The sequence below is a fragment of the Anopheles nili genome, chromosome 2 (genome assembly GCF_943737925.1).
Source record: "Anopheles nili chromosome 2, idAnoNiliSN_F5_01, whole genome shotgun sequence".
In the NCBI taxonomy this organism is placed as follows: Eukaryota; Metazoa; Arthropoda; class Insecta; order Diptera; family Culicidae; genus Anopheles; species Anopheles nili.
Window position 1 is genome coordinate 26,847,837 of NC_071291.1, and position 20,024 is coordinate 26,867,860.

At 46.8% G+C, this 20,024-nt stretch overlaps 1 protein-coding gene across 1 annotated transcript in view; it reads right to left on the bottom strand.

Moving 5' to 3' along the window:
• Positions 1 to 18,783, bottom strand: part of LOC128731314 (regulating synaptic membrane exocytosis protein 2) — a 38,422-nt gene extending 19,639 nt beyond the window's left edge. Inside the window, exons 1-6 of the mRNA XM_053824424.1 lie at positions 18,674 to 18,783; positions 17,539 to 17,743; positions 15,352 to 15,471; positions 14,801 to 15,262; positions 14,469 to 14,709; positions 713 to 1,521 (exon numbers count right to left, since the gene is read on the bottom strand). Of these exons, the coding sequence (XP_053680399.1) occupies positions 713 to 1,521; positions 14,469 to 14,709; positions 14,801 to 15,262; positions 15,352 to 15,471; positions 17,539 to 17,743; positions 18,674 to 18,783 (1,947 nt within the window). The remainder of the gene's footprint in view (positions 1 to 712; positions 1,522 to 14,468; positions 14,710 to 14,800; positions 15,263 to 15,351; positions 15,472 to 17,538; positions 17,744 to 18,673) is intronic.
• Positions 18,784 to 20,024: the final 1,241 nt, after the last annotated feature.

Sequence of the window (20,024 nt, forward strand, 5' to 3'; positions counted from 1 at the left end):
GCAGAGCTAGAACGTCTGTAATGCGGTAAACTATTAGAAGCCACAAGCCAAGCAATACAAAATAGAATGAAAGCACACGTGAGAAGCGGTATTTAAGATGCGGTTATAGATACGAAAACGAGAAAGTTAGCTAGTAAACGGGAACCGAAACAATTGAAATAGAACGCACTGCACTAAGTGCTATTAATGAATGGTTATTTCGGTTAGGCTAGCAACGACATTCTCCACAACTTCTTCTACCAGCTGTGTAGGATCCTGAAACATCACACCGCGATCGCCATGTGCTGCTCCTCTGCGCAACTGACGAAGTCGAACGCTTGTTGCATACATTCGGGCGCTAACCGGCCATCCTCGTTCGCATGACCTGGACCTGTACCTTGGAGTTGAACGCCCACTGGCAGCCGGTGGCGTGATTCGTCCCGCACGTCGAAGAAATCGTCCCACCCATTCCGTGCGTCACAGTCAGTGTCGGGTGTTTGAACTACGTGTAGACCTAGTGTCGGAACTAGGACGTTGTTGGAAGGTCACAGCTGCAGTGTCTAGTGACCCAAGTGCAACTCGTACCGTGGTATCGTGAGCGTGTTCTAGTCCTCGTCCGTCCGTCCGTGGCGTACGTGTCCGTTTTGGTGTATGTGTGGATGTGTGTGTGTGTGGTAGGGAGATGTGTGTGTATTCGAGTGAGGTGGATGTGGGCGTGAGTGTCGCACTATACCTTTGGGCCATCGCCTCGGTTCGAGTCTTCGCTGCTGGTGAACGTGCTACTGGTGTCGATACCAGAGTCTTTGGTGGCCGAGTCCTGGCTGCCCTGGCGTTCCGATTCCCACCGGGACCAATCGTCCGAGTCCTGCCCATCGAACCGCACCGTCTTCTTTCTCCGCTCGGTGAACCGCCGGCTGTCGGCCGGTTCGTCCCAGTACGGATCCGGCTGCTCGGTGGCGGCCGGACTGGTGCCGTAGCGCGTGTGCGAGTTGTGCGCCACCGGATGGTGTCCCGTCGTGCTGTGACTCGAACCACCGCTACTGCTGCTGTTGCACTGCTGCTGCTGTTGCTGCGTCTGTTGAGGATGGTGCGCCTGCTGCTGACCGTACGGTGGAAACGGATGGTGCTGACTGCTGCTGCTGCTACCACTGCTACCACCGTGGCCCTGTGGAATGGTGGCCGGGCTGCCGGCGGTCGTCCCCAAGTGTGCGCCCGACGATTGATGATGGAGCGATGGATGGTGGACCGAGTGGTGATGATGGTTAATGCTATCGTAGGCCGTGGATGCAATAATGCCGTCACCTACCACCACCTGCGGCAGTGGCTGCGTCTGATGGTAGTCCCGTCCCAGCGGATCCTGCTGCTGGTAGTGGTAGGGATGGGATGAATGCTGCTGCTGCTGCTGGGACGGTGATTGATATCGGTTGTGATTGGTACGATTGTAACTGTTGCGTTGCTGCACGTCCAGCTTTGTTGCTCGATAGTCGGAAAGGTTAGCGTTCAGTCGTGTGTGATTATCGAAATACTGTCTTTGGTGACCGGCTGGAAGAGAAACGGTTCGAAAGCGGAACAACGCCTCAGCAACACTGCTTGCTTGTTTGCATCTACTTGCGAGAGTTCTCTAACTCTTTCTTTCTCTCTTCATCACTCGCAACTGCACGAATCACCGCTCGGGCATCAATCTCTAACCAATAAATAACAACTAAAGACAACTTAAGCGATACAACAACGAAAAACAACAGAATGGTCGCTACGATCCAGAAAACAAACACATCCTGATCACGCCATTAAGGATGCCAACGATTCTCGAACCACACTTGGAGTAAAGTTAAAACGCATAGAATCACATATGGCAGTCGAATTAAAGATCAATCCCAAAAATACCCAGCAGGTCATCATACGGCCTAACTGACTTAAATACAAATAATCAAGCAATAAAAAACTTTAATCAATAATTCAAATAATAAAGATCAAAATATGATTTGCAGGTAACATAAATATTGTTAACAAAATTATTCCAATTAGAAAATATTCAACATATCATTCCAATCTTCAAAATGCTTCTGGAACGTACCAGATATACTTTTTAATTCTACAGTGTTTAGCCTGATCAATCAAATTGAGGATGAACTATGACGAACAGGTGGAACAACATGAAATAAAATTGACGCAAAAGATATCGAGAGTTTTTCCTCGGTTTTCCTCAATTTACTAATGTTTCTTGCTTTCTTGTGCATATCATTATAACAAACAAAATACGACAACAAACCAAACATGTGGTAAGTGCGATGGACGGTTTTCTGATAACTACAGCCGAAAGTATCTACCATAGAGAATTTTTAAAAATCATGAGCAAAATTAACGGTAACCATGACGCAAACCAAACATTAACTTAACTTTATTCGCTCATGAGTTGGCAGCGCAATGATGATCTTATGCTACACACACTAAAACCTATTTAAGTGCAAAAATAGGACAAAATATATCTATGATTTACTTCTGCTTCACCTGTCCTTTCTGTGTTAAGCGCTAGAGAACCTTATCTCATTTTCAACAATGTATAAATTGCAGATTTGTTAGATAAACCGATTCACAGCTTGACCGAAAAATTAATTCAGATGATGAGGATAATTTATATAAGTTTCATCGTCACTATGTTTGCAGTACATATACTCATAAAGGAAGCGATGACAGGGTAAGTCCATGTAACAGAACATTCAATATAATTTAGACAATTGTTTGACATGACAGAGGCATTAGTAGATGATAGAGAGAGAGAGAGAGAGAAAGATAGAGAAAGGGAAAAGAGTAAGGGAGAAAGTGCGAGAAAATACTATTATGCAGACAGAGAAAGAATGATAGACACAGGCACAGAACATTCCATACGATAGCCAAAAATGGAGACTCCTAAATTGGGAAAAATGAGGGATACGGCACATCCACAACAACACGTGTACGAGGAAAGCAGAACAGGTATGCACGAAATACTTCAGAAAAGTTAGTATAGAATTGCGGAAAATGTATGAATGTATGGAAAGTGGAACGAAAAGGACAGATAATTTAAACCAGTTCAGCCAATATTCTGACAACAATAATACACTCACGGCTGGCTAATAATATTGTAATTCCTTATCTTTTACTCCAAACCCTTACACCGCACACTAATCCGTAAACAAACAACGAAATTTTTGTTACAATCGAAGCCCTATGAATGCCTTAAAAAACGATGCCTTATTAATCCGAGCGAAAATCAATTTACCAAATCTAACCCGAAATTATTTTTTTCCAATGAACACCTGATTTTGGATAATTTATCTTACATACAACATCACGAACATTACCAAATTACACGAAATCAACAACACCCTTCCTACAACACAAAGTATCTGCAAGATGCATATTTAACATTGATTTTATTTTATACAACATCGTTATTTTGTATCCAACGGAGCCGCATGGTTAAAGATACATCACTGTATGTGCATCACACAAGACCAAATTACTGCCTTCGTCGTGTCAATTATTTCGAATTGACATTATGTACATTGATATAATTAAAACACCTTCGAAGCATCCCAATGAAAGCCTGACTTCACAGAAATGGGCACGGAAGCAACCACCTACCCACCCAAACTACCCTCTCTCTCGAAAACGTTACTGCCTACGGAACGAAACCTATACCCAGCAGGCTCTTGACATCCGTTAAGTGTAGTGTGACGTACATCATCCAAGGCATTGTATGGGACTTTACACCGAAGGGTAGCAGGCATAAACCGTCAAGGAGACAAACCTATCGCGCAAGAACCACACCGGCCATAACATTGGTATCGCCCTGGACCTTGGATACACTCTATAGTTGCGTGCTAGCAGAAGGTGGAAAAAAAGGTCGCTTGGAAAGCCTCGATTTAAGGACACTTCGAAACTACTGGCGCACACTAGTAGCCAGCTGGCGTGTGGTGCGCTATTCATCACAACGCTCGGTGTCTCCGGTGATCGAACGATACTAACGCTTCGATGAAGAGCACGGGAGGCCGCTCGTATAATTACAAACAGTTCACCGGCACCGCTCTTCAATCGATGCTTCATCGTTCGCTGTTGCTGGGCGGGAATAGGGCATCAGCTACCGTGAAGCAAAAACCACGAAGGATGGAGAAAACTTTGGCCAAGTGTAGGCAGAAAAAATCCTAGCCACCCGGTATGGCACAGATGATCCGGATTACAAGTTATCCTTCCTCGGGCGTGCCGTTGCCAACGGGGCAAAAGTTTGCTCTCCAACACGTTGCCGTTCTGTTCCCTACCCCATCTGACAGATGCCAACCGGAGCTGTGTGCTGAGGGAGCGATAGTTGCAAAGGCGAAAAAAAGCTACCACCACCACCACTACCGTGTGATAATGAAAAGCGACAATTGGGTCATCGATAAATGGTTCGTTGTTTGGTGTGCAATTTTTCCAATATCAACCCTACGGAAGGTCGAGCTATATTTAGTCTAGTAAACGTCGCAAGTCACGAGCGGTATTCTCAAGCCCTGGAAAGAAGGGAGGAAGCCCTATTGCTGAACCTGGCCGAAGGAATAAAAATACAGCACGCATTTACCCGTGCAGAAACCCCGAACAGCTTCGAGCCGAGCTTCTGCCCTCTAAGACGGGTGCGCGAAAGTTGGTGGAACGTGTGTAAAAATAGTTTAGCACATCAAATGTAAAAATAATTCTACCACTTGCTTTGGACAAGCGTGGCCCCGTCGTTCGTGGTGGTAGAAGTGCTGCGGAACTGTAGTGCTTAAACGCAATAAAACTAGTTGTGGAGGAATATAAATAAAATTAGCAACGACCGGCAGGTTGTTGCGTAGCGTATGCATGAACGCAAATGAACGCCAATAATATCCGTTTATGAGAAGTGCCATCAAGTGCCGATATTTCCAGTGTCCGGCGAACAGAAGCGAGTCTTTGCGCACAGTGGTCGATAGCATTAGCTGGCCCTAATTATCACCTAATATGTCCTTAAATAGCATCGTATTACTTACGGTTTCACATAGTTAACGCAACCGCATTTGAAATCCTTACTTTATCACACGCTCGCTTAAAAGAGTTTTCTATTCCAAATTATTGCGATCATTTGTTTATCATTTTCCAAACCCTCTCTAATCATTTGCAAAATTCGATTTTATTTCGATTCCTTTTCTACTTTCGTTTTCTATGTCTCCTTAAAATCGCATATTTAAACGAAGAATGTGTGCTGCACCAAAAACAACCACCCCATGCGCCCAATGCAACACAACATACACGATTGTCGGACCGAAAGGGGGCAACAGCTTGGGACCGAAGCCAGACAAGCAGCTTTGGTAATGGATATTGGCAGAAAACCATTAATTTGGCAGCGAACTGTCGAACGTACCGTGAAATTGAATATGCATTTATAAACACAATTGGCCGTCGGTATTGAAGCGATTTGGATGCCTCGCGTACCATTTGCGCTATACGTTTGCGAAGTAGACACGCTCCACACTCGCATATGCTCAATTGAGACATGGACTTGCTAAAAGGAAGAAAATAAACTGAATGGCCCAGTTTTAGTATGAGACTTTCGTCCAAACCAAATAGGATGAAATAAAAGTATAATCTGAACTAATCGCATATGCTCTAATGGAGACGCCTGGTACCTTGTACAAACGAACATTACAAACACTTGCATCTACAGTTGCAATGTCCCCTGCTTCTGTTTTTCGAATAATGCAAAAAAAATATAACGCTAATCGATCGATTTGAGATTTTTTGAATATAATTTGTTATGACTATTTGAATGAAATAAAAAAAGTCTGAACTAATCGGATATGCTCTGATGGAGACGCCTGGTATCTTATTCAAACGCACACTTGCATCTACTGTTCCGATTTCCCTTGAGAATTGTTTCTAATATTGCAAAAAATGTAACGCTAATCGATCAATTTGAGATTATTTGAATGTTGGGCTCATTATTTTCCCGGTATTGGTGTGCATGAGCGAACTTGGAACCAAATCTGACATCTCCAATGGAAAATAGCCCACTAATTGCATATATGGTCTTCTTCATAATGGCCGAGAAGCATGCATAACGGAAATACATCAAATCATCTGGGAGCCAATATATCCAAACGGACTCATTGTTATGGGTGTTGTGAGCCAAATTCTGGCTGCTTTCGTTACAGTCTCTAGAATCATAGCGATTTGGGTCAGATAAGCACGAATCTCAAAAGGAAAAATGACATGACCGACATACAACAGCTAATCAAGAGCAGCAAAAACTCTATCTTCAAGACAATGTTAAGGGGCTAATGTTTAAAAATAACATATAATGGTACAGTAAAACAGACCAACCCACATCTTGGTTCTGTTTTCATGCTTCGATTTCATCCATCTAGAATACGATGCTTGTATACGGCCACTTACATAACAGCAGAGTGCACGTTGTTCGTTTCAGAATGAGCCTTTTTGCCTTTCGTATGCAGTCTTTTTCTTATCTACACATCCCCTCATTCGAACCGCAGTGCGCGGCCTCGAACCGTACGGCAGTGATCACATAACGACAATCCAATTTTCTTCAATAATCTGTAACCCAACAACGCTGGGATGATAACCAGTGCAACCATTTGCAATCGGTCTTTGAAATCGTCATTTTAAAAGCGATATGGTATGAACATAAAGGGCACGAAATCAGTTGTCTATGGGTATTTTTAATGGTATTGCATAAATTAAATCAATATAACCATTCAAATGATACTCATCATTCTAGGTATTTGTCCTTTGAACGCATGATTCTACAACTGTCATATCTTGCTAACGACTTGCTTCAACGGTGAATTTATGATTTATGGTTATTAAGTGTCTATAAAAACCGAACTAGAAATCCTTTTTGCAACAAGAAATGTTTTACAGGAGTAACACCTGATGGAAAATTAACAAATAAATGCATTAAGCATTTAACATAACAATAGTAATTAATTCAATAACAATTGTAATTAAAACATTACCAAATAGAAAACTTAAACGATGGCATTTATTTAGCTTTTTTTTCTGCTCAGCTTAACTTGTTTCTCTAGAGGATCTATGCAGTGCTCAAAACTAAACGAGACAAGCGCAAATATGAACAGAGCAGTTGTACTACGTGATCAAATGGGCAGCGTTTCGATTTATGTTTGACTGATATTGTAAGTGAAATTTTATGAATACATATTCTTCGATATAAATTTCCTCAAATATTCTGCATTAACACTCACATTTTTCCGCGTAGCGTATTATTCCAACGGATATCCAAGACTCCAGTAGTTGAGAATAAATTCAGCGGGCTCCCTCAATTTTGCATTGTAGATGGATATTGCGAATAGGTATTGAGCGAGTGTGACTTGCTTAATTTACCATCATAACTACAAGACTTTCGCAAAAATGCTGGAATTCGTCTTTTCTTTTTATAGAAAGCTCTTGTTTATTTTTCCGCTGTGTAAGCTGAGTTTCACGATACAAATAATCCCACGTAAATCCTCAACAACGCTTCGGACACTTGCACGAAAATGCGTTCATTTGCAACTCGACACTTCGCAGAATTTGTGAGCCGTTGAGTCGTTGTTATACGTTCAACTCGAGAGTGGAACAGGACTTCGAAGAATGTGTCCTTTCTCTCTCGTTCTTTTTATCTGTCACTTTCTCCTTCTTTCTCTCCCTTTCCGTCTCACTCTATCCAGCGTTCGTTTTATTTCCAAAGGCGTCTGCACCCGTCAGCGTGTCTGTAGAACCTCGACCCCGGAAAGGGAGGAATTTATTTTTAGAAACCGAACCAAATCGTGGCCAATGTCGCCCCGATAAAACTGAGTTCACTCGGCACTCACCGACCAGCGAAGTTTAGGCATCCTTTCGATGACCAAATGCATTACCACGACAGGTACAGGTTCACACCGAACGCACACCCAATCAGCCCAACGAATGCGTACACCAGCGCTGCGTTATCACAGATTCGCTGACGGCGGTTTCACGCACATACGGTTCGCTGCCCCGCGCACTCCTCGAGCTGGGCCTCTTCGTTTGTCGCAGTGTTTTCTATTTCTTTCCCATCCTGAGCCGGCAGGAACGCTTGCTCCTTGATCTCGCCTTTTCCGTCGGCAGTGGTGGCGGCTCCACGGATCGTGCGTATTTGTCTTGTTTTCCCTTCTTGGACCCTCTAGCTGGTTAGAAACACATTCTGTATTCCTCACTCTTTCTCTCTTTCACTACCACGGGATTCCTTTACCCTGTCGTGCTCAGCACTGTTATTTTAGCTCCATCGCTCTCTTTCTGTCATTTTGGAATTATTTCTCCACCACTTTCCGTTGCGTATTTCGTTCACAGTAGTGCAGTGTATTGTTAATGGGGTATTGATTTTTGTACCACTGTTCTACAAATCGGATCACAAGCAGCCACCTTCACACTGACGACAGCAGTGTCATTGAATGTTATCAATTCGCTTGGAACCAGCCTGAGACAGTAAAACAAATCCAACACAAACGTACACAACGTCACATCAAGATTTTGCACACAGATTTTGCCGGGATTAAATCTTTCCGGAACGTGCGGAGTGTATCTTTGATTGCGTGGGAAGTAGTCTAAAAATAGCTTCATCCCCGTTCAACTGTCACTATTGTTATTTACTCACAAACACGTCCAGGGAGCGATGGTGCACGGATTAAGGACGCCATTCTTCGTCCACAGTAAACTATCAGATGCACACCAGTACTTTCACGCTGTAGAATGCCTCGAGCAACTAAGCTCCCTTCAATTGCAGCCATTTGAGCGATTCACAGGACGTGAAATGCTTTGTTTCTGTTTTTATGCTTCAAATTGTATACTAGCGATTACAGATGGCATCATGTGACGGGTATGGGACCCGTTAACATCGGTTCGTCACACGCAAGAAAAACTCGCACCGATCGAGCCCTTCTGGTCGTTCTCATCAATAGGAAGCCTTACTCGCCAACCTTGTTCATCCTGACGTTAGAGGGCACCAGAATTTGGGTACATCACAAAACAGGAGTCATCAGTTCTAACTGATACGCACGCATACTGGAGGATCCATTTTAACGCTTCGTTCCATCCAAATTTGTCCCGCTCTCACGCTCTTGGCGATAATCAAACTCACTCGAGAGACTCGCTCACTCTCTTTCTCTCGCTTGGTCCTCCGTAAACCTTTGTATGTAGCAGAGCGTGTGTATGTGTTCGAGTATTTTTTTTTCCTTTGCTTCTAGTTCACACGCTCTATCTTTTTCTCACGCGCGCTTTTCCCTCCACTTGCACGATGCGGAACGGCGTGAATGGTCAATTCTTCCGGCAATCGATAATTTCCGGTGCAAAGCTGTTTTCCTTCACACTGAGTGTCAAGCCACCACTATTCTTCACGCGCGTGCCCACACATACACGTTTTCTGTGGTATGTACCAACGCAACCCACATGCATCTGGATGCAATCGGGAGATGCACTCGCTGTGACAAACGTTCCAAATCTTCCGATTAGCTGCCCGAGGTTTGCGAACAAGGCCGAGATTTTGAAATCCCTGCTTCAAGCCGTGAGAAAACTTATCGCATTCTAACATGTTAGGGAGGATGGAGTTTGAGTTGCTCTTTTTGATATAAATATCTATTGGTGCTCTAAGGCATTGCACGAACATCTGATGCTAGTCACTGATAGCTATCCATGCTCGTGTTCAGTCACCAAAGTTGTACCAACGATGCAAAGAAACACCAAATAGCATGCCACTATCGCTTGATTGGTACAAACTTGTACGCCCCACAACGAACCGAAGCTTTGCGAGAGAAAAAAAAAACTAAAACGCCCAGCCCAGCGTGACCAGCACCCAAACGAACGGGCACACCCGGGCGCCACTATCAAAGCTTCACGTAAGTAGCCCAATAACGGTCAGTGGCCTATGCGAGAAGTGAAGAAACGAAAAACTAGCCACCACTTCAGCCAGCTTTAGCGTTTTCCAATTGCGGTCTATATGTACGAAGGCCGCCTTGGCCTGCCACTCGGCTAGCGCGTTTTTCGCCCTACTGGTTGACCACCGGATCACCAAGGCACTGGCGCGCACGGCGGCTGAACACGAACTGGTCGGGAAGGAAAATTTACATACACTGCATCCGATCGTCCGTCCTGGTCGTCTCACACACTTGCCGTTGAGCTTCGATTTTCCGCCATGGCGAGAAGAACAAAACTTATACGCACCGGCACTCATCAATTACCGTGCTGGTGAGTTACCCCGGGGCGCGTATAGTGCTGCCAGCGACAATGGCGCGAGAGCTAATGAGAGGGTTGCGAGAGAGCGATGTTGGCTTCTTTCTGTGCACGGAAAATTGGCCAGAAACGCCACGGTTGGCGTGTGTTAACGACTTTTCGCGATGCGGCCGTTTCCTTTTGCAAAATGGCATCAAAAGTGAGCAAGAAAATTACGTTAGTTCTGGACTAAGCAAAGCGCTGGATGTGTTTTTTTTTTCCAAAAATTAGTGACCCCGGAAAACCAATGCCAGGCTCGTTTTGTTTTGCAAATGGACCGCCTCATCGATTGCTCTCTTCGCTGGCGTGGGCTCACTCATCGCTCATCGCACGTCCCTCTCCTGGCGACACCGTTGCGACAAACCCCGGATAGTGCCGAAACGTAAACGATCTCCGATGCCCGTGTCCTTTCTTGTTTTGGTGATACCCCGCCCCGCACCACTAGGAGCCACGTTTGAGCCACAAAAAATCGATAGCCCTCGCGGCAGGCAACGCAATGATCAAACTCGAATCCAAATCTACGTCAGCAGCCAGTAAACGGCGGGCGGGTAACGTCAACAAGCGCACGAACCAAACCAGAATGCCCGAATTTTCCCGACCATGTTCGGGACCGGGCACTCACGCCGGGAACGGTCGAATCCCGTGAGCGAATTGTTTATTCGGTTTCAGAGCCACCGGGCGGCCACCGGCGCGAGTGACCACCCGAGCGAAAGGACCCCACTCAGCATCCTGCTCCAAGGTCATTGATATGAATTTATTAATTGGATATCTGCTTTCGGACCAATCCCGCACCGTAAACCTACACAAACACTCCCCGCCAATGTGGGGCTGTTGTTTTGTTTGACTCACTTCTTCTTGCTGAGTGGGATTGGTTTTCCACGTCGGAATGTGTCTCTATTGCTGCTCCACTCCTCGAGCTTGCTGCTCGTTTCTAAGTTACCCGTAGTTATTTGAGAGTGCACGGAAAACGCCTGGAATGAGCCCGGTCACTAGCCACGCGCACACACACGCTAACGTAGTGGGCAGTAATTGGTACTTGGTGCGTTGGTGGAGCTCGATGCAGCGACATCACCAGCTTGATTCAAGGTCCAACAGACCTGCTGTTTTGTCAATGGGAAGAACTTCCAACCAAAAAACTCCCAATACGTCACAAATTTACATACGCACACTGGTTTACATCGAGTGGGACAAAATGAGCTGAGAAGGAGAACAAATTCAAAAATGAAATAGAGAGAGAGAGAGAGAGAGAAAGAGAGAGAGGGATAAATGATGTAAAAAATAACCTCACCGATAGGCTACGGAGCTGACGTCAGGAATCCCTATCCCGTACAATCTTAATCGTAAGCTTCGCACCCACACGCGAGCTCGTTGAGGAGATTTTAATGAAATACTCACCATGCTCACACTTGGAACATAGAGTATTTTAACAACGCTTATGCGATTTTAACAATGCTGCTTGAGTTGTTAGAAGCCTCATGAGTTCAGGAAACGTACCGATGAAGGTGCAATCATTTCGTCAGAGAAAACCACCGGGCGCCTCCATCGAACGGAGTTAATGGAAAATGAATAATTATACTTAATAGCGGCAGCTTTTTGTTTTTCTAGCGTTTGCTAATTTTTTCAAAATATAATTTTCTCTCCTGTGCTGCATGAAAGTAACAAACAAATAACGAGCCTGCACAAGGCCAAAGGACTGCATAAGTGCCGCAGCACAATGTAACCCGTTCGGCCACGTTGGAACCCGAGGACCCCTGGGTCATTATGTGCCTGCCGGTCAGGCATCCGTATCACCGCCTGGCATACATCAAATGCAGCACGATCCCATGCCGAGCACGGGAAGAAGCCCTACAAATTAGCGGCCACACTTGGCCACGACCAAACGGTCGTGCAAGGGCATCCCTGATAGCGCTCAGCACCATACCACATATGGGTGCAGCATTCTTATCTATTGTCCCAAATTGCTGCAAGGATGCATGGGAGAAATGGCATTGAAAATGGGCACAAAAATCTGGTCACAATCAATAAGCACCCCACCAAACAGGCGCATGCATTGTGTACGCCCCGGAGGCATAATTTTCCGTATCGTGAACCCCCGGGAACCGCTCCGTGTCGGTGAAGGCAAAGTGTCGGTCCCGGATTCACGTTATTACTGTTATTGCACATCCCCGTCGTCAATAATGCAATTTATAACAGGGCTAATAATTTACGACCACACTGTTGAAGGGCGCATTGCAACATGCCCGAATAAGGTAGGCCATCGGAAAGGGAAAGGACCAACGGACGGAGAGCACCATCCAACCGGGTGGAGATCGCAAGCGAGCGATCGAGCGAAAGGGAACGTAAGTGAGAGAGAGATAGATCGACCAAAAAACGACGCAGCTAGTGATACTGCAGTAGCACAGATACTGCCGATGTCAGTTGCTGATAGGCGGCCTTTCGCAAGCCACGGTGCATACAAGCAAACGAACAATTGATCCTCGAGCACCGGGTGCTGGGGAACCAAGCAGGAAGGGTGAAAAATTGCAACTAAATGTAAGGACACGAGCCATCCAAAGCGGTGCCCCCGTTTTCCATGCCGCCGTGGCAAATGGTAGTTGACAGTTGCTTTCCAATCTCTTATTTCTGTCGTTCCTCCAACCAAACCAACCACTAGCGCTACCCTGACGAGTAGGGTGGGAGCACTCCTTTACTCTCTGTTTCTTCGGTGACACGTGTGTAAGAAAGCGCAAAGAAAGCCAATTGACAGTGCAATGAAACGTGCATCGTACGTGGAAGGGCGTCTCGGCTCGTGGAGCCACTTAGTCACCGACAGAAGTGACGAAGAGGAACGAAATGCGAAGCAGAAGAGTTCAGAAGAAAAAAGAGCACCAGCGCCATTACAAAACCAACCGACGCAGCGGCCAAGGATGTCGGCGAACAAAGTAACCGACCGCCAGACAACCACCAGGCGCCTCCATTCTGCCGTGCATGTGTACCCGATGCCTGGGACTTGTTTGCTCTTCTTGGCTTTCCCCGGTGCCGCTGCAAAAACGTGCAAGCTGTGGATGGCCAGAAGAAACGGGGGCGCGGTCCTGACCTACAAAATCCTTGGAGAACAAAGCGAATTAAGGGAACGAATTAAAGACGACCGGGTGGCACTGTCGCACGTACGGATCTTGTAGGGCTGCGTGGTATCTAGAAGCCGGTGAAGCGGCTGTTAAAAAAAAACGCAAGCTGAAGCTCCCGCAAACCATACGTGCTTGCGACACTCCACGATGGGTAAGCAAGACAAATAAAAGGGCACCGAGTACGGTTGTAAGCGGTTCCGTTCAATGGCGATCGATTGTCGAACGAACGCGAAGCATATCATGCTATCAGCTCGTGAGTGAGATCGTTTCAAGATCAAATGAGAACAAACTGTCTCGAGTGTCGGAGCTCAGTTTTCTCTCGCCCGTACAATTAACATGCAGCAGCTTCACGGCAATGAGGGGATTGATTTGACAATTTTAAACAACAACGATCGAGCTGCCTGGGTTGAAAGCGATGAATAAGCTACGTTAGCAAAATGTGGACCTCCGCGAAAGCAAAAACCTCAAGCTGGCTTTCAGCCACTACACCACAAAACGACGGAAAAGAGAGAAATCCTGATTGGGAGAAGGCGAAATTTCGAAAATAATCGACAATAATGGACTCAACGAGGGGTAAACGGCCAACGTTAAGACAGCATGGCAACGCGCCGATGACGTACACGGAATGCCCAGCACAGGACATACCGCGTCATTAGGCACACGAACGTGAGGTCGAGGAGGTGGAAAAGTAGGAAAGGCACACAATGAACGGAGGACTGGCGGATATGCGTAACGATTTTCGCCCACAATTTTGTATCGAAATCATAGCGCAACGGGAACACAGGAAACGAAAGAGCTTCTGAAAAAAAAAAACAACAGCACACACACTCACTCACAACACACACACACCAATTGCTACAGCTACGAGATAATAATAATAATCGAAAAGAAACGACTCGTCTAGACTCGGAACTTGGCTTAAGGCGTCACACACAAAATGGCGCTCGCAATGGTGGCGCTTTGTGGTGTTGGTTAAGGTGAAAGGAGAAGGGTGCTTTTTTCTCTTATAGACCCCCATCTCCCTTATCCCTTTCCTTTCTTGCTTGCCAAGTAAATTAAAGCCACACACCAACACACACACACACACACGCTCATACACCGACACGCCGCACTTACCTTCGAACTCGGGCGTGGAGCGAATGTCCTCGTCGGAGCTGCTGAAGGACCGCTGCTGTGGTAGGTAAGGGCCCCCCAATGGCCGCTTGTGAGATTTCGTCGGTTCGGGTGGAAGATGGACACCCCCTACCATGCCACCACTCCCATGCCCCGACCCGGATTGCATCGTTTCGGCGTAGTGTTGTTGCTGGCGCGGATGCACTAGATGTGGATGCGTTCGCATTAGATCCTCGATTTCGCTCTGTAAAGGCAACGGTTCGCGTTAGGCCGGGTAGGCATTACACATGCGGACACACACACACACATATATATATATATACACGCACACCCACCTGGTAGTAACTCGGGTCATCGTGGCCATATCCACCTCCGCCAGCGTGCGTAATGTGCACCTGAGGCGTCATCGAATGCGGACCGGTTCCGTACGAGCCAGCACCCATTCCGTGCTGCATCGGAGGCTGAGGCAACTGCGAGTGTTGCCCATACCCACCGGTCCCGTACCCAACACCCGCTTGCCCCACTCCCTGACGACTGCCTCCACCGTACATGCCCGGTTGCATCTGCATGCGACCCATCGACTGGCCGTGATGGTGACCGGGCGACATCATCATATCGACGCCATCTGATTGCGAGAGCCGACGCGTCGGTGGGTCCTGCTGGCTGTACTGGCGGCGCAGCTGGCTGTTGGCCCGTTGCATCGGATTGTTCTCCTTCTCGGCGGCGCTGCGAGCCCGCTCCAGCTTCGGTCGCTTGTCGGAGGGATCGAGCGGGTCGAGCATCGTCTGTGGAAGGGTCTGTTTAAGCGACGAAATGGAGAAAAGTGGAAAATGCGATCCAAATGAGTCGACGCTGCCGAAATTCAGGGCGGCTAAGTGCCACGTACCCTTGGGTCACCCTCCTGTCTGCGTATCACACCGTCCGGGCTGGTGCTTTTGTTCATCCACTGGCCCGTTTTCGAGAGCAGCTCTTGCTTTTTCCGGCACACTATGCACACCCATATGACCTGGAAAAAAGAGGGCGAGCGGTTAAATGGGCGATGGAATAAAGTGATGAGCGCGTTGTAAGTTGGGTGAAATTGAATCGGTTTTAGTCTCTGCACCAGTCGGATTGGATTTTTCATTAAATTTTTGTTTTTGATTTCATGAGTAAGCCTCCGCTAAATCCACCGCTTGTTGGAAAATCATGCAAATCCCAGAGTGTCCCTCTACATTTTCGCGACGTAATAAAAGTGATAATTTTTCCCTGTGCTGGAATGGTATGCATCTAGACGCACAGAATGAGTATAAATTTTTAAATTTGATTTCACACGCCTCAACGATCGTCCTGTTGGAAGGCCGCCCTTTTGTGCCGGCCCCGAAGGGTTGCCAGCACCATAACCCTGCATCACTGCAACGTGCGTTGCTTCGATGCCAAGCATTTAAACGCGCTGCGAAATCATGAAATATTTACCATACGCTAAAGCGCGCGACACTCGCGCAATTCCCGGAAGGGCTCCTGGAAGGGTTCTTCTCAGCCCCCAATGGTGGCTGGCCATCTGGGTCAACCAAGCTCCCTCGTGGGGGCACATAACAACAGCAAAGCAGACCGTGGCACGATTCGATCGTAAATGAATGAAAATTCCCGCAAGTCCTTCCGGCGCCCGGCCGAGAGACACTGACGGGTGCATGGTTCCGATCTCCGGCGAAGGCGACGCCGAAGCCAAAATAATAATTATTACTTACCACCCAGCCCCATTCGGGATGGGTGAAATTAAGTCCCAGACCGCTGTGGATCCGTCCGAGAACCACTTCAGATTTTCGTCATATTTCATCGAAACCGGCACTGCCAAAGACGCCATCCGGACGTCGCTTGAGAGATGAAGTCAAGAAAAAAAAAAGCCCGAGCCGCCAGCAACCCTTAACATAGGGTTGTGGCGTTAATACACAGTCGAGACTGCTGGCACGGATGGGTACATAGGGATGGGGACCGAAACCTAGTCGACTGCTAACGACGTTCTCGCAGCTCAGAACGGACGGATTGGAATTCGGAGAGCAACGATGGCACCAGCATTCTGGGCGCCTATGCTGATGAGCCAAAACCGGCGGCGGTGGCGCTAACCGGAACGATCGTAATAAGGCACCCCAAAAAATGGGCCCACACCCCAAAATGGCTACCCGACTCCAAGACAAATCGGCACATCGAACCGGGTGGACGAAGCGCAGCGATGGTACTTAAAATTATAGCCCTTTATGCGCTCCCGGACAATGCAATCGGGCGTTTTCCAAGCATCCCTTTCACTCCACCCAAAGCCAACTGGTTTGCCAAAATGTAAGGGGTTTTCCGGAGCCATCAAACGCGTGCCCATGTAAAAGAGCCGCCTTTCACGGGCTGCACGACGTCACAACGCAATGTTTTGCGGGCGCTTAGCACCTCCTATGCCTGGAATTGGACAAACATTCCGCAAACCATGGACCACTGGCCGTTTGGTTCGTTCATAAATCAAAAATCAATAGCACTCCGGACCGGCACAGGCGTGGGTGGGTGGATAAAAAGGCGGAATTCGTGGCACATGACAAACGTTCGCTTGAAAGTAGCTGCTAAAGTGGCGAGAAACAACGGCCTGCTCGCTACGTGCACTGGAATGACGTCATTTCATTCATTCACTTTTCCTCAGTGCCAAGCGTTCCAAGAACAACTCCATGGGTGGGGAAAGTGCCTCATGAGGGGAAGATCACGAGGGTGCTGGGCGAATTTTCATCTTCGATGACTTTCCACTGCGATGGGGTGGCGATGTAACGACGCTGGCTCCTCGTACGCGCGTGCTCACTTCTTTTTATCTTTCGCTCACGTGCCCTCTCGTTCACTCGCCTTGGAAATGTTTGTTGCTGTTCTTGTTGTTCCACTGAAGCGTTGCATCGGTTTTTCACGTGTCAGCGAAAAACGCTTCTGAGAAATGCTCGATCAATACGGCAGGCAACGGCAGGCAGGCAACGGCGCTTGTTGTGCGGTTGGTTTTAATTTTTACAACCCCGAGCTTTAGAGCTAACTGACCTTCGGAATGGATCATTTCACAAATTCTACCGTTTCTTACCTTGTTGTTGCGTAGCGTTACTTTGCCACCACATTTGGCACAGCAGCGAATGTTGCAGTAGTGACAGATGTGGCCGATACCGTCCGCGAACTTTGTCTTGAGGCAGATGTGACACGTGGCCTCCAGCTCAACGCCGGCCTTCTTTTGTTGCTCCGATTTCTGGCGGATCGAGTCGACGAGTGTTTCCACCTCGTCTTGCTTGCGCCTGTATAGAATATAAGATATGGAGTAAACTTAAATCATTGTGAACACCGTAACTCGTACTATATTATGTAGCCAAAATCATTCGAACGTGCGGTCAGATTTGTCAACCATATTTTTCTGCATTAGCGAAAAGTTCTTTTCATTCGATGCTTTTGCTGCACACGCATTCACTGCGCACCATGTTTTGCCTTCGAAGCCTATTTTTTGCAATGCCTCCAAAGTAATTAAAATCATTTATGCCATAGTTGGCACCAACGAGCACCCTGCATGAATAATTGAGTTTTAAATTTATTTTAAAATGATTGCCATTTTTGCGATCCGCTTGCACCAATTGGCGTGTCACGGATTTAATATTGGGTGTTTTTATTTCCCATGATTGTATATTGATTACGCATTCGATGGCCACAGCCAGATGCATCCGAGCGTACAATAACTGTGGTTTTTAAGCAGTGCATTTGAACGCGTTTTTTTATTTTGATACCATAAAAAAATATCCAAGGATAAACTACGAGCTGCACTTTATTGAAAGTAGAACAAATGAGCTTACTAGACCATTGAAAATAAACAATGTACCGATCATAGTTTCAATTTGTCTATCGTTTCGTGTATCCTAGCCTTATAATCGTGGCATACCTATGTCAGAAGATAATTTGTTTTTTACAACGTACGTTAAGATGTTTTGAACGCTTAGAAGAGCTGTACAAATTTTTCATAATATACTTTGGGTGATTTAATAGGCGGCACCAGGCGTCTCCATCGATGCCTCATTAAAAATCAGGCGTCTCCACCATGTGAGCTACTTAAGCACGAAATTTCTAAAAAACTTGATTTAATTTGTCACAAATTTTTTATGCTCTCCATTAACAATTATACTTTCAAATTAAAATAATCCGTTTGTAACATGGGCAAAAGTTGTTTCATTGTTACTTACCGCATAATTTCATTTTCTCGTTCTTCCTCCTGTTTCTGGCGCATCATCACACCCTCGATGATGGCCCGTTCCTCCTGCGTCAGGTGCGATAGATCGGGCATGTCGTCCATTTTGCTGTCTCTTTGCAATTATTTCACTTACACTTAGTGAACTGTTGAACTATCTATAGTTCTATAGCTGGCACACTCAGTGTCATGCAGCACCCGTGGGTATTTAATCACCGAAACACCGCTCGTCAACCCTCGCTCAGGGGTGCGCATTCAAATCTGAGATATCATCATCAATGGCACAAAGATCGATCAGTATTTTGCTATCTCACTTGCATCTTACGTCCTAGGGTACCTTAACTCTTTCACAATAATAATTTTAGTCACTATACGTAAGGGTTATTTGTTTACCACGTGTTTTTCACTGCACCACACAGTTCGCTTCACTCGCAAAAGTAAGACCACGCGGGCTTGCTTCATATTTTTTGCTGCGCCATTGTTGTGGCTCAATACGTTCGGTCAGCCACAAGACCATGATCGTCACCAAGCCGCCATTACGCTACCAGCATTTCCACACGACGTGCAGAGACACGTCAACACTTTTTCTTCTTGCGGTATAAATCCGCAACCGACGGTTCGCCCCCGACACAACCTTTACCGTTCGGTTTGGCTTGATCTCGGTTCGTCACTTTCCCCCCGGCACTGGCATCGAGTTCACTATTGCGCGGCCCGTGGCGAATCGCGATCACTACTGCCCGGTGACACAGTTCCTCGGCAGCCCAAGCGCGGTGCCCTACCACGGTATGACGCCTGGAACTGCCGTCGTCGTTGTCGTCACCGTTGGCTACACTGGAGAATCGAATGTCGCGGTTGGTTTGGGTGAACATCTTCCCAGCGCCCAGCTCGGTCCGTGTGGATTGTCGCTGGTGATGCACCCGCCTACCGAGTATGCCCACTCTCCGGTGATTGGCGAAGAAACGAGCTGTGGGAGGCTGCTGCGAGTTGCTATGCCTCTCGAACCACCTCGCCACCGCATCAGGACGGACGACGCTCGACGAAAGATGGCTCGTTGTGGCGTCGTTACTTGGTGCTCTGCATTATGAATGGGCCGAGTGCTCTTGCATGGTGAAAAAGGACCACGAGTTTCTAGGCGTGGGAAGGAAATTATGTTCTGTCGATTAGAACGGCGCTGCGGGTGACAATTTGTTTAGCATTTTAACCTTTTTAGACTAAGGCTATGTATGGCTTAAAGTTACAATGTTGGAGAAAGGACAAAAATAAATTGGTAATAAAGATTAGGCATACTGGTCAAGACACATTTTGAATAATCTCTATACAGTCTCCATCAATGTATCATGAAACAC